At 45.9% G+C, this 12,522-nt stretch overlaps 1 protein-coding gene across 4 annotated transcripts in view; it reads left to right on the top strand.

Moving 5' to 3' along the window:
• Positions 1–12,522, top strand: part of PNPLA7 (patatin like phospholipase domain containing 7) — a 125,517-nt gene that overhangs the window by 98,348 nt on the left and 14,647 nt on the right. For all 4 annotated transcript variants that reach the window (XM_040607728.1, XM_040607730.1, XM_040607732.1 and 1 more), the window contains exons 28-32: positions 1,338–1,454; positions 5,960–6,029; positions 8,018–8,134; positions 10,108–10,256; positions 11,752–11,904. In XM_040607728.1, the coding sequence (XP_040463662.1) occupies positions 1,338–1,454; positions 5,960–6,029; positions 8,018–8,134; positions 10,108–10,256; positions 11,752–11,904 (606 nt within the window). The remainder of the gene's footprint in view (positions 1–1,337; positions 1,455–5,959; positions 6,030–8,017; positions 8,135–10,107; positions 10,257–11,751; positions 11,905–12,522) is intronic.

Here is a 12,522-nt window from a genome sequence, read left to right as displayed (position 1 = left end):
TAATCCTGCTCTTTAAATCCTTGCCGGAGTAAAGCGAAGGCCAGATGCTGGTCACAGATCCGTTAGTAGATTGCAGGTCTAGAGGCTGTTCCATGCTGTAGGTCTCTGCCTGGGTGCAATGCCGTATGGTGTGTTAAGTTGTTTGTTAAATTATAGAGAACACACAGAGAGAAAACATTTCATCTAATAGAAATATTTCATCCAGCGAAACCCTATTTAATTGCGAATGAGTTAATTGGGGGGGTTTTGGTCTTCTATTGCATTTAATTGAGTATGATGTTATATATTAAGCATTGAATTTTGTTAGGATTTGTTAGGACTTGGTACCAGTAACATGGCTAGGGGACATAATGCCATAGAGTTTAGGTATTCTCATCATTTTATCTTGTAGGTTAGTGTACAGGTGTAATGCACTTGGGGGGGGGGGGAAGGATCCATACAAGATTAATTACAATATACGTGTGTTTAGAAGAGACACATCTGACAGTGCCTGTTGCTGTGTGAGGTATCTATAGCGCTTTAAGAAACCAAATGTGATGTGGTTTATCAGGCTCCTGTAGAGTGCCCTGTAGTGGTACCTCAACGCTGGCTGCGAGCAGCAGGGGCAGGGCACGATAACTCGCTCTGGGAGTGACAAGTAACAGCCACTGATACATAGCGAGTGTGTTTAAAGCTCTTTAAAGTGTGACTGACTGAACCTTATGGCAGTCCCAGAGAATCGCATACACATTCTCCTTAGTCATACATTGAGGCAGGTAAAAGATTTAAGACAGAAAAATCAGGTGTGATGCACAGATGGAGGAGAGATGTACAAAGGTATAGATTCCTATATTATAGATCTGTTATTTCCTTTCCACGCTGGTGAACCGCAGGTGCACTATGGGAAGGATGATGAAGAGGGAGATAACTAATAATTTATTTTTGTTAATAAAAAAAGTAATAATCAAAGATTAAACCATACCGTCCAGGTGCGCTTGTTAAGGCAGAAACCTGTGCCTGTGCACGCTGCTTTAGAGGGACGTTTTGATATATGGCTGGAGGGGAAGCAATGCAAATGTACGTCCTTCCATAGTCTCGCTGCAAACTGGCTGCAGAGCTTAGTGCTTTTTGTCTCAAATTTACGGCACCCTACAAGGAGTTACTGGCTGTAGTCCTTGTCGCTGTATTTCTGTCCCCTTGACAACTTTTGTACTGAAAATAGCAATGCTTCCAACATGTTGGCTGTAGAATCTGCAATACAATGTCTCTGGAATTGCATATGTTAGTGCAAACATTAGTATGGATTCTTGCACGTGTTTACCTTTTGAAATGGCTTTTTTTTTTCTTCTCGTTTTCAGGTGATGAACTCAGTGTTTAAGACTATTCTAGACTTGACATATCCAATAACCTCTATGTTTTCTGGAGCAGCTTTTAACAACAGCATCAACAACATCTTCAAAGATAAGCAGATAGAGGTAGGCTGCTTATTCACTTTATGTATAGTAAATGATGTCACCGTATTCTGTTGCAGCAGAAATAGCTTTCTTCCACGCTAATATGAAATATGGAGCTGTGGGATGACTGAAAATACATTAAAACTGTGAGTGTGATGTTACGTGAATATAGGAAGGAGCCTATTCTTTGGTGGATTTAGAAAACACAAGGGGTAGATTATTTGTAGCAACTTCTGTTCTGTTTGACAAAGGGATCCCGTTGTCTGAAAGCAGAAGTTAAAATTATGTCACTGAAGTAGAATTGCTGAGACTGTTTTATCATTCTTTTTTTCTGCAACCCGGGTCTAAGAGACCCTTAGGGCACACCAGAAGAAGGTCTTGAAGAGGGTAGCAATGGTTTGGCGCTTTTTAAATTTTATTTCTGAAGCTAGAGTGAGTATTTTTCTGAACAGCCTGTGGAAAACTGCAATAATGTCAAAGTGTGGTGTTTCGTGTTTTGCATCTGGTGGCCTTGTTGTAATTGCTGGGTGATGTGTGCTCTGCCCGAGGTGATAGCCACATTCAGTACCCCGCCTGCCCTCCGTCCCTCAGCAGCAGCAATTCATGAAGCACATTACCAATGGTTGTCTTCCTCAATCACCAAGCTTAGAGAGTGTTCGGGTAGTCTGGCGATCTTAACCAGTTTGCAGTTTTAACCAAATTATTCCTGTGGTTTTGGAATCCTTGTGATGAAAGATGATGTAGCAAAATAACACTATATATACTTTAAATATATTTATTAAAAATAATCAGAAACATTCCCTACTTTGATGCAAGTATGAAAGTAAGTGATTAATCATCATGTGGCTTACAATAATAGCGTTTTGCTGGGCAGAGTGCAGACAGGGTTTAGAGTGATAAGTTCTTCTGAGGCTGGAGTTATTTTTGTTTGGTTGTTTGGGCAGCACCAGCCATACTCTCACTTCTTTAATCATGCACATCCTTTCCTGAAGCACTCCAGGTCCTTTCTTTGGTGTCAGCAGTGCCTGACAGGAAAACGCGTGATCGCCCAATGACTAAACCAGCTCTGCTCTCCTCGCTTGGCCGCAGCAGAGGAGATGCCTTAGGCAGAGCACCGAGACCTGGCTGGCAGTGCGAGGCACCGGCTTCTCTCGGTTAACTTGGTGTGAATCGTGGATGGTACATTGCAGTGTGAGGCTGTAGGATAACGTTGAGCAGAGCTTTGAGAAGGAGTGAGTGACAAAGTGGAAGAAAAACCTCCTCTGAGCTTAGGTGGCCGCAGTTTCCTCTGCTCTGTTTATCGCTGCTTTTGATTTCAGCAGTCAGTTTATTGCACTTGTCTTCAAGATGCGGTAGATTCCGTCCTAATGATTTTTAACAGCTGTAATTGTATGATCTGTTCTAACCTTGCAGTCACAGCAAGATTTTGTGCAAGGGAAACCCAGTTCGTGGTGTGCAACAGCATCATCTTTCTGCATGCTGAGTGTCACAGGCTAAACCCTCCAGTCTGTGCCTGAGGATTTCCTCACCTTGGAAGACTTCCATCGGATATATAAGGAGAAATGTCATGTAGCTCTGCAAGGCAGTTACTCCTTCGTTGCAGTTCCTGTTATCAGCGCAGGTTAACCAGTCATGTTGCTAGACAGATGGAAATTAAGAGCTGCCAAAGTGTAAAGGGTAACTTAGAAAGAAGCTGAACTAAGAGGCGTTAAGCTTCGAACAAGTGTTTTCTTGAAGCATTATGTGAAAGCGTCTAAAGTGCAAACATCCATCTTCTCTCAGTAGCTGCAGTGGTTTTGGAGGGTGCCGGGTAGCAGTGCTTTCCAGCTGGAAATACATATTAATAAGAGTGAATTATAACCTTACATACGTAGATTACATTTGGATACTTGGCCACAACTGCTCCTTCCTGGGAGGATGCACAGTGATCGCAGCAGAACCTGAGAACTTCTTACCCAAGGGGCTGGGGTGGGTACTGCCCCTTGTGCCTCTACAACAGCTTAAAATTTGGAATCATTGGGCTGGCAGGGACATGGCTTAGTGATGGACATGGCAGTCCTGGATTACTGGTTGGACTTGATGATCTCTAAGGTCTTTTCCAACCTAAAGGTTCTATTTTACCGTTTATATATGTCACCCTATGGCTGTGAGGTGGCCCTCCTGCACTTCTCACACGTGCCCTCATCCTTCTTCTGCATCAGCCAGGGAGCAGAAGCACTTACGTTGGACTGTTATTTCTGATGCTGAAAGGGAGATTTCCATTTTCTCTTAAACTTACAGTCTAACAACCCCCGTAACGTAGGTACTCCTGATTCCCAACAGTGCTGTTTGTGGGTAGCCCTGGTGACCAGCAACCCCCGTGATTGCTGCTAGAGATGTCAGCCAAAGGCGCTCCACAAGAGGAGATCAGCCTGTGCAAGGTCTTCCAGGAAAGCAAAGCACGCAGAAATCCAGAAAAGGAGCTTGAAAGATGTTTCTGAAGAAATAACAATTTTCCTCTGGAGTTACCCATCCTTCCAGGAGAGCACCAGGCTCTGGAATTTTTATCCCCCATGCCAGAATCACAAAATATTCTTGCAGGTCGTCTCAGCTGGGGGCTCAGGTGTGAGGATTCAGACAAGACTTTTATCAAGTCGTGTTTCAGACTTGAATAGTGCTCTGCCTCCGAGATAAATGGAACGATATCCAAGAAATGCAATCTTCATTATTGCGTGATAGGTCTTGGTTTGGTTTCCTTAGTGCGTGTGTTTGCATGGATACGAAAGGAAGCGTCAGATAGACTTCTTTCCCCGCTCCCTTATTTTTGCTTAAAATGTGGCTGAGGCACTGAGATCTGCCATCACCAGAATATCTTTAGCATGGAGAGGCACCCCTAATACTCTCGTAGTCACACTTTATTCATCCGCCTTCCTATGGCATTTGTACCAGATGGGGGTGTAATACTTGTGCAGCATCTGTTAGTCCTCCCCAATTCCACCATCTTTGCAGAGCTGCTTAAGAGATTAAACTTGCTGGGAAAAAAAACTCCTTCTTGGCAGTTCACAATCTGGCGTTGAGGAGCACAGGAGCTTACACCAGAAATACAGACTGACCAGAGGGTTTGGCTTGTTTGGCTTGAGTTTGAGGCACATCAGAGCGATGCTAGAGGAGGGCCAGACACCACGTCCCGTGGGTGAAGGCGCTGAGAAGGCAGGTTTACCTCTTCAGCCTTGATTCAGCTTTGCTGATTGTCAGAGAACTCTCGGCTGTTGTTCTCTGGGCGTAAGTTCAGCTTATTCAGACAAGTCCTCCTTGTTCCTCCTTGCAGGCTGCCCTTTCACAAGACATCGTGGAGATTTCCCCAAACTACCCTCCCTCCAACAAACTCCTGTGCAGGTCGGAGGTCACCTCCCCATTCAGTTTTCCAGCTAGTGGGATGTGAGTGCAGATGCGGCTGAAACAAAAATGAGAACTTCCCCTGCCAGGAGCAGGGCTTGTTGGTTTAGTCTAGCCCTGAGCACTTAGCTCGGCCGTTCTTTTTGTGTATCGTCCTCCTCGTGTACCACGCTCCTCACCACTGTTTTACCCTGTGGTATCTCAAAGTAGCCTCGGGTCTTCTTGAGGATTTGCCTCGCAGGGTCCGTCGTTCCTGTAGGTGATGCTGCAAAGCTTTGTCTTGCTCCCTGACTCTAGGCAGCGCTGGGTCTCAGCAGCATTGCTCTGCATCTCCTGCTGAAATGACCCCTGGCTTCACCCCCACCAGGTACAGACTGAACATCGTTTAGTCAAGACGCTGTGACTCATGTTCTTCCTTCTTTGCCTTGGGCTGTGGTGTTGGAGGAACCGAGGTGTTGGAGGAACCAAGCAAGGAAGGTGCTGCTGGCAGGTCCAGAGTCTTGGGTTGGGGTTAGGGGGAGCTGAGTAGTTACGTGCTCCTCTGCGGTAAATACGGTTGCGGAAGACTTGCTCCGTGTAGTGGATGGACACCACCTGGCGTGGAAATGGTTGGGTGAAATGCAAGAATGGCCGTACTGGGTGAGATCAAAAGTCTTTCTAGTTTAGTGCCATGTCTCCAGGGGAGGCCGAAAGCAGCAGGTATTTAGCGACCTAGGTAAGAACTGGCTATATAGAAGGTGAGTTCCCTTGACGCTGTCAACCAGCAAGAAACAGACTGGGGATCTCTTTAGATGAGAGCTATCAGATCCTCCCACGTCATCTGAAAGAAAAACAGGTATCAGAAGGTGAACTCTAGTTTGAGTAATGAGGTTTCTGTGCTGCTCTGTATGCTGGACAGTCTTCTGGAACAAGTATTTCTTGCTATTAAAAAAGGAAATAAGGATTTCTGTGTGCCTTCATTTGGAATGAAATGCTTGCGTGAGAAACAAATTTATGAACTCAAAACCCAGGGCTGACGGGTTTTTCTCCATTCGTGCAGTGTTTGTGTCTGTTAAGATACAGAGGTTGTTGCTTTGGTTTGTGTTAGCTGTGGGTTTTAGTTTAAGTGCAGGGTTACAGATTCAGTAAAATTGGGACCTCCTCTGTTGCAGGATCTGTGGATTCCTTACTTCACTATCACAACCGACATCACTGCCTCAGCAATGAGGGTCCACACAGATGGTAAGTGTGCAGGCCGCCTTCTCCAGCAGCAGGTCTTAAATAACGATGTGAGATGTCAGTGTCACCCCTTGATCCTGAAATTTTCCCCACCTTTAAGTGTGTCTTTCCTTTTGTTTCTCCTTTTCTCTGTTACTTGCTGAGCACCAAACTGGTTGTACGCAGATAACAAGGAACAGAGCTGTTGAGAAGAAATTGAAATGCTGTATTCACTGTTTGGAGAGAAAATGGGCCCTTTGACACCATTCTGTTCCCTTAAAATATCCCATGAAGTGCAGATGTGTTAGCCATCCATCAGACCTAATGCAACCAAAACATTTTAAGATTCGAATTCCCCATAAATGAAGCTGTTTTCCCGATAAAGAGGCTCCTGTGCCTGAAGCAGAGGCTGGGTTGGAGTCTCATTTGTGTCCAGCCCTCTTTATTTCTGTGGGGGAAAGATCCGAGCTGCCTGCACTGCTGTCGGGATGTGGTGGGTGTTGCTGTGCGACACTTGCTTTAGCTTTTGTCTTGTTGGGGTGGCGGTGCCGTGACACAGGCTTCAGTGAAGCCACTACCAGCCTAGCAGGTGCCCCAGATATTGCCTGGGGTAGCTGAAGCCTTTGCTGCCACGTCTGTGATGTTTTGCCTTCTGAGCTGGCGCAGGCAGGACTGTCCGTTCCTGCTGCGAGGGTGTGGGTCATAGAACCGCTAAATCACATCGACACCGGCGCTTTGTTGGCCAACCAAGGGAGCTAAAACAAGCAGAAAAAGGATTAACCTTTGTGAGAGGTTTTGTATTGCCAGTTGAGGTCGGGAAACTCACTCCATCCAGCTGCTTGTCCCTGTGGAAGTTTAATGTAAGGATAGAAATTGGCTGGAGAATGGTTATGGTCACCGACGGAATTCACTGAAAGGAGGGGAAGGAAGTTCTCAGCTGCAGCAGTTTCCCATCTTGGGGAAGGGTTGACACAAGAAGTCAGCGTTTTCCTTGGGTGGAAGTTCCAAGTCAACTAAAACTACTAATAATAAACCCAAAATCTGCCAGTGTTGACCTATGCTAAACAGTAAGGTTATAATTACAAACAGAACTGTTATATTATTTTTTTTTAAAGAAAAGAAGAAAAAAAAACAATTCCCAGTTTGCTGGAAAGAGTTGCTGTTTGAAGCACCAAGGAGTTAATTAATGAGAAGTGAGCCAACGCTGCAAGTCTTACTTATTTTTGAGGTTTTAAAGATTTGTTTTTCAGACAAGACTCAGCCTCTCTGGAAATGCAGTGTCTTCCCCATTCAGCAGATGCAAATGTTAAGAGAGAAATCAGCAAATAAGAGCCTTAAAGCAGAGTGTTTTACAGGAAACAAATCTAATCAGCTTCTACTTGATTAAACTTTCTGTTTCTAACAGCTTAAGAGATTATAACTTTCCTCCTTACAGCACTATTAACAGAAATGTCCCAAGGAGAGATAAGATCGACACCACCTTGCACTGGCTTTACGAGTGAAAATGTTGGTTATTACAGAGCAGGGAAAACAGATTTGTGGGGCTTCCACAGCATATTTTTTCATGTTCAGCTCCTGCTAAAAGCCTGGGGTTTGTGGATCTCTGTAGCATATAATGGCTTTAGCTGCACTTCAGTCTGTTTAGTCTTTCTGTCCCTTCGTCCCCAGGAGAATCTTTTTCCTTTCCTTATCCGTGTAAGCTCCACAAAGCACTAAAGATGATCCCTGCAGTCAGGCATATGCTGAAATCTCCTTGAAGGCAATAAATAGGAGGCAGGGGCTTAAAACTGTGGTTTCTAAGGCCTTTGCCTGATAGTATGTCTGAACAGCCTTCCCCCCCCGCCCCCAGCCAGTATTATGGTATAGAAAGTAATACATTGCTTTAATAACTTTCTAACAGTATTCTCAGGAGAGCCTCTCTCTCCCGATTATTTTAATGAGAGCAAAAGCCTGCCCCACCTCTGTGGCAGTAATTAATGCTGTTGCCATTCCCCTCCCTGTCGTTCCTGCAGGCTCTCTGTGGAGATATGTCCGCGCCAGCATGTCCCTCTCCGGGTATATGCCTCCTCTCTGCGACCCGAAGGATGGGCATCTCTTGATGGATGGAGGCTATATCAACAACCTCCCGGGTAGGTGCACAGATCGCTTAAGAGAACACACACCGCCTGCAAAACTTGCTCTTTTTTTTCTTTTTTTCTTTTTTTTTCCCCAAAAGGAAACAAAAAATATTGCAGGCACCTTTACTCGCATGATGGTTACCAGCAGTCATTGTTCTCAGTTTCCTAGGTGTTTGCTTTATCATGGCTTTAAGACTTTTTTTTTTTTGTGACAAAGTATTTCCTAATAGATGTATCCTGAACATAGAATTCCAAGCTCCTTTTGAATTTTAGCGCTCACTGAAAGGAAAGAGCAGAAATTAAACTACAAACGTATAGTCTATGTCTTGAGTTTCTTTTCAAAAAAGTGTGGGTTGAATAAGAAATAATGCTGAGAAAGCAGCAGTGTTAACTCTTTGTTGTTCAGACCGGCGTTACCCAGAGCCTGAAGGGTTCAGCTGACAGGCATCGGTGGTGTGGTTAGCGACACCGGCGGTGTAGCTAGCCCCTGGCAGTGGTGGAATCCCGTGGCCTTCAAAAGTGATGTGGAGTTTGGGGTGTTCTGAGGACTGGCCCCAGAAAGGGTCTAAGGTGTGCGCATTCATGTGTCTATGTTTGGGAGGTGTTTGTGTCAGGGTTGTCATCGTTGTCCGAGAGCGTTGGAAGGTGGGTGGCTCGGGGGGGTGGGCAAGATAGAAGAGAGATACGTGGTGTCGTTGCAGTTCGTGCGTATAATTGTGTACAAATAAAGAGGAAGGAAGCAAAGTTAGAGACTCTGCATCTGAGCAGCCTAAGTCATTTACACGTTCTAGACAAACCCCAGCTATATTTTCCCATCAGGGCTGTGTTTACCTAAAACTCAGAAATGGAAACAGTGCAAAATAGACCCCTAAAATTTGTATCTGACATTCTCGGTTTGTGTCTGCAAGCAAAAGTACGAATTGCAAACCAAAGCACCTTTTCCACCCGCACATTGGGGAGGGCAGAGAGCAGACATGGAGGTGATGCTGGGTGGGAAAGATACAATAGACTGAACAAGCCCAGGAATGTAAATCCAAGTTGCAGAACAGATCTGATTGAAATAAGTGTCTAAATAAAGCATCTAAATTGGCTCTTCAGAGCTGTGGTTTTCCTACGCATAACTATTCTGGAAACTGCAACTATCTTGGACTCTGGGGGTGTGGAAGAAATATAAATGAGTTCTGTGAGGTACGAGTCCTTCTCTTCCCTCCCTTGGCACTTCCCTAAATTCTTGCCTGTATCCAAAGGCTGCAGCTAGTCCTCTTACTGACCTTGAAGTAGGAAGTGTTGCCTTGTTTCTTTCCCACTTCCAAATATAAATCTTTCTCTTGGATCTCAAAGCTTTTCTTAGACTGAAATCCTCCCAGCCTCTCCTCGCTGTCCGGTTCCTGTGCTCCTTTCCTTTATTACCCTCTCTCTGCAGATCTGACCCCTGCACTGCTGACGCTCCTTTTTAAGGCCACTTGTTCTCTCTGCAGGTCCCCCAGATCTTTTGTTCTCAGGAGAGCTGCTGCCCGAGGTGGAATTAATGCGGGTCTAACGTGTCTTTCACATTATACCTAATGTGGCGAGCCGTGGCCTTGGGCTGCGTGTGTCCCACCTCTTTGTCCTGGCTCCCTGCCTCCTTCACATGGGTTCTGGTGACACCGTGGCCTCAGAGAGTCAGGTCACCCCACTGATCTGGGGCACAGTACCCTGGTTAATGATGATTACCAGCAGTGGGAGCTCACCCTGGGGTTACGCAGGGCTGGGTCGGCGCAGGGTGGGCAGCGTGCTGGGGTCTCCTCGTTAGAACGGAGCAGGTGGGGTAGGAGCCTCCCCAGGCGGGGAATGGGCTCTCAGCGGAGCCGCTGCAAAGGTTTGTATCTGAGGCTTTTCCGAGACAGTTGTGGTAGGTGGGATGTCAGGTTACGTACGCCCTAGCGGTCTGTACGGGCGCTTTGGCTGGACAGCACCAGTACTGATGGGACCTTCTTTCCCACTAGCTGATGTCGCGAGGTCCATGGGCGCAAAGGTGGTGATTGCCATCGATGTGGGGAGCCGGGACGAGACAGACCTCACCAACTACGGCGACTGCTTGTCTGGCTGGTGGCTGCTCTGGAAGAGGTGGAATCCACTGGCCGAGAAAGTCAAGGTATTGTAGACTGTATTAAAAGGGCAGCTGGTTTTCTGTACGGAGCAGGGAGCTTCCCCTTGTTTGTTCAGGGAGCGAGCCTGGGGACAGCCCGGCATCTTTCTTGCGTTTGAGCTCTTACTTATGGATGAAGACAGTTGGGCAGCACCTGCCACCAAAGGCAAAGCAGTGACACGGGAGAGGGCAGAGCCCCAGTCTGGGAAGGGGTTGGTGGCACTGTTAAGAGTGAAGAAACCTTTTCTTAGAAGTACGTTAAGTTCTGATAAAGTCAGAATTTATGAATTTTACCAATAAAAGTAGTGACTTTGTCCAGTTCAGTGTTTCTATCCTGTATCTCTGAACTGTTGATTTAGGGAGATTTTAGCACTAGGCAGTAATTAACATTACTGCTACTGATAAATACGGCGCTGCAGAGTATGACTTTTGGTTTTAATCTTCTTGCATGCAGTCAGGCCGAGCCTGTTACTTATTCTTCTGCATTCTGAAATTATCTGGCTCTGCAGCTGTCCCCCAAGTGAATGCTGTTTTTTCTTTTTCCCTCCCAACTACAATTAACACATTCCCCTGTTGGAATTGGAAGTAAAATACTTGTTTGTGCTTCCCAAAGTGGGGGAAAATACTGCAAACGGGGCAGGTACTGCTCTGTAATCTAAAATTTTCCTCTACCACCTTCCCTGGAAAGGTCTGGTCACCCTGAGAAGTGGCCTTTTGGGCTGGTGCAGATGTGGAGTGCCCCACTGGGCAGCACTGACCATGCTGCTCCCAGCGTGTAGTGGGAGTGTTTGGTGGGGGAAGATGGAAGACCCTGACTCTTTTCAGTAGTACCCAGTGAAATACTGCAACTGCCTGAATGGCAATAGGCACATGTGAAAATATGGGATACCTTCTGAACAGCACACGTGTCCTTTTTTTTTTTTTTTTTTTTTTTTTTTTTTTACTGGGGGTGGTGAAACACTGGCCAACCAAAGAGATTGCAGAGTCTCCATCTGCAGATGTATTCAAAATTTAGCTGGGCATGGTCTTGGGCAGCCTACCCCAGCCAACCCTGCTTGAGCCAGGAGGGTTGGACCAGGTAATCTCAAGGGGTTCCTGTCCACCTCAGCCATTCTGTAAAATCTCTGCCCTGGTCCTGTAGAGATCGTCACTGATTTCTGCCTTGAAGGATCGCTGCACCGCTCTCACCTCGGCGCAGATCTCTTAAGGTACCACTGTATCCTGGAGTGAAAGACTCAGTTTAACCTTAAACTGCAGAAATACGTTTGAAGGCAGTTCCCTTTCTGCTGTTGATTATGGACACTCCTCGGCTAGCTGTCCACACTGTCTGGGAAACAGGTGGAGGTGCTGATGTGTGAAGGCTTTGGCGGGCTTCTGTGTGCTCTTGGCAAAAAAAGAAATAAATTGATAGATAACTTCTTTCTCCATTGTGAACACAGAACGTATTCTGAAATCAAATTTCTGAATTAATCATGATCGGTGTGTCTGGCCTGGCTGGCAGGTGCTGAATATGGCAGAGATCCAGACACGGCTTGCGTACGTGTGCTGTGTGCGGCAGCTGGAGATGGTGAAGAACAGCGATTACTGCGAGTATATCCGGCCACCCATCGACCGATACGGGACCCTGGACTTCGGGAAGTTCGATGAAATCTGTGTAAGTGCATCCTGGAGAGGGCTGATCCCCTGTACCACAGAAATCTGCCGGTTTGTGGCGCTAATTAGTTTCTAAGCTGTTGGAGACTAAGAGAAGTCAATTGGCATGGAGTGAATAATTGACACTAAATAATAATGTGGGATGATATCATGGCTGTGAGATTGCATTAACAGCGGAAATCCAGTTAGTAATTGTGATTATATAATGACCTGTGAACGGATCAGTTGCCTCGCTGGGTTTCATGACAGTTCTTGCTCAGCTGCTTGGTAAACTCTTGAGTGTCGGAGCTGCTTTGGGCACTTGGGGTTTGTCAAATGGTGTCATTTCTCTCCCTTCGTTATGTAGCTTGTTGTTGCATGAAAGATATGAAGAAGTCTGTAGGGGAGGCCATGTATCACTGAAATGGAGGGCAACATGCTAAAATATCTGGCTCGGTTAACGTTTCAACATTGCTATTAATAAAACATGTCATCCACAATTCCTCTGCACCTGATAGAGTATCAGGAAAATGGCACCAATGTCAGTGGAAGGACGTTGTAAAAAGGGTAGTACCAGGTTACACATCTCTGGGATTTAGTTTTGTTTATGTGTCAGGAACCAGCACGGGAAGAACTGACG

Source organism: Falco naumanni, chromosome 9 (genome assembly GCF_017639655.2).
Source record: "Falco naumanni isolate bFalNau1 chromosome 9, bFalNau1.pat, whole genome shotgun sequence".
Classification (NCBI taxonomy): domain Eukaryota; kingdom Metazoa; phylum Chordata; class Aves; order Falconiformes; family Falconidae; genus Falco; species Falco naumanni.
Note: the sequence above shows the minus strand (reverse complement) of the source record. Positions and strands in the feature narration are given on the sequence as shown.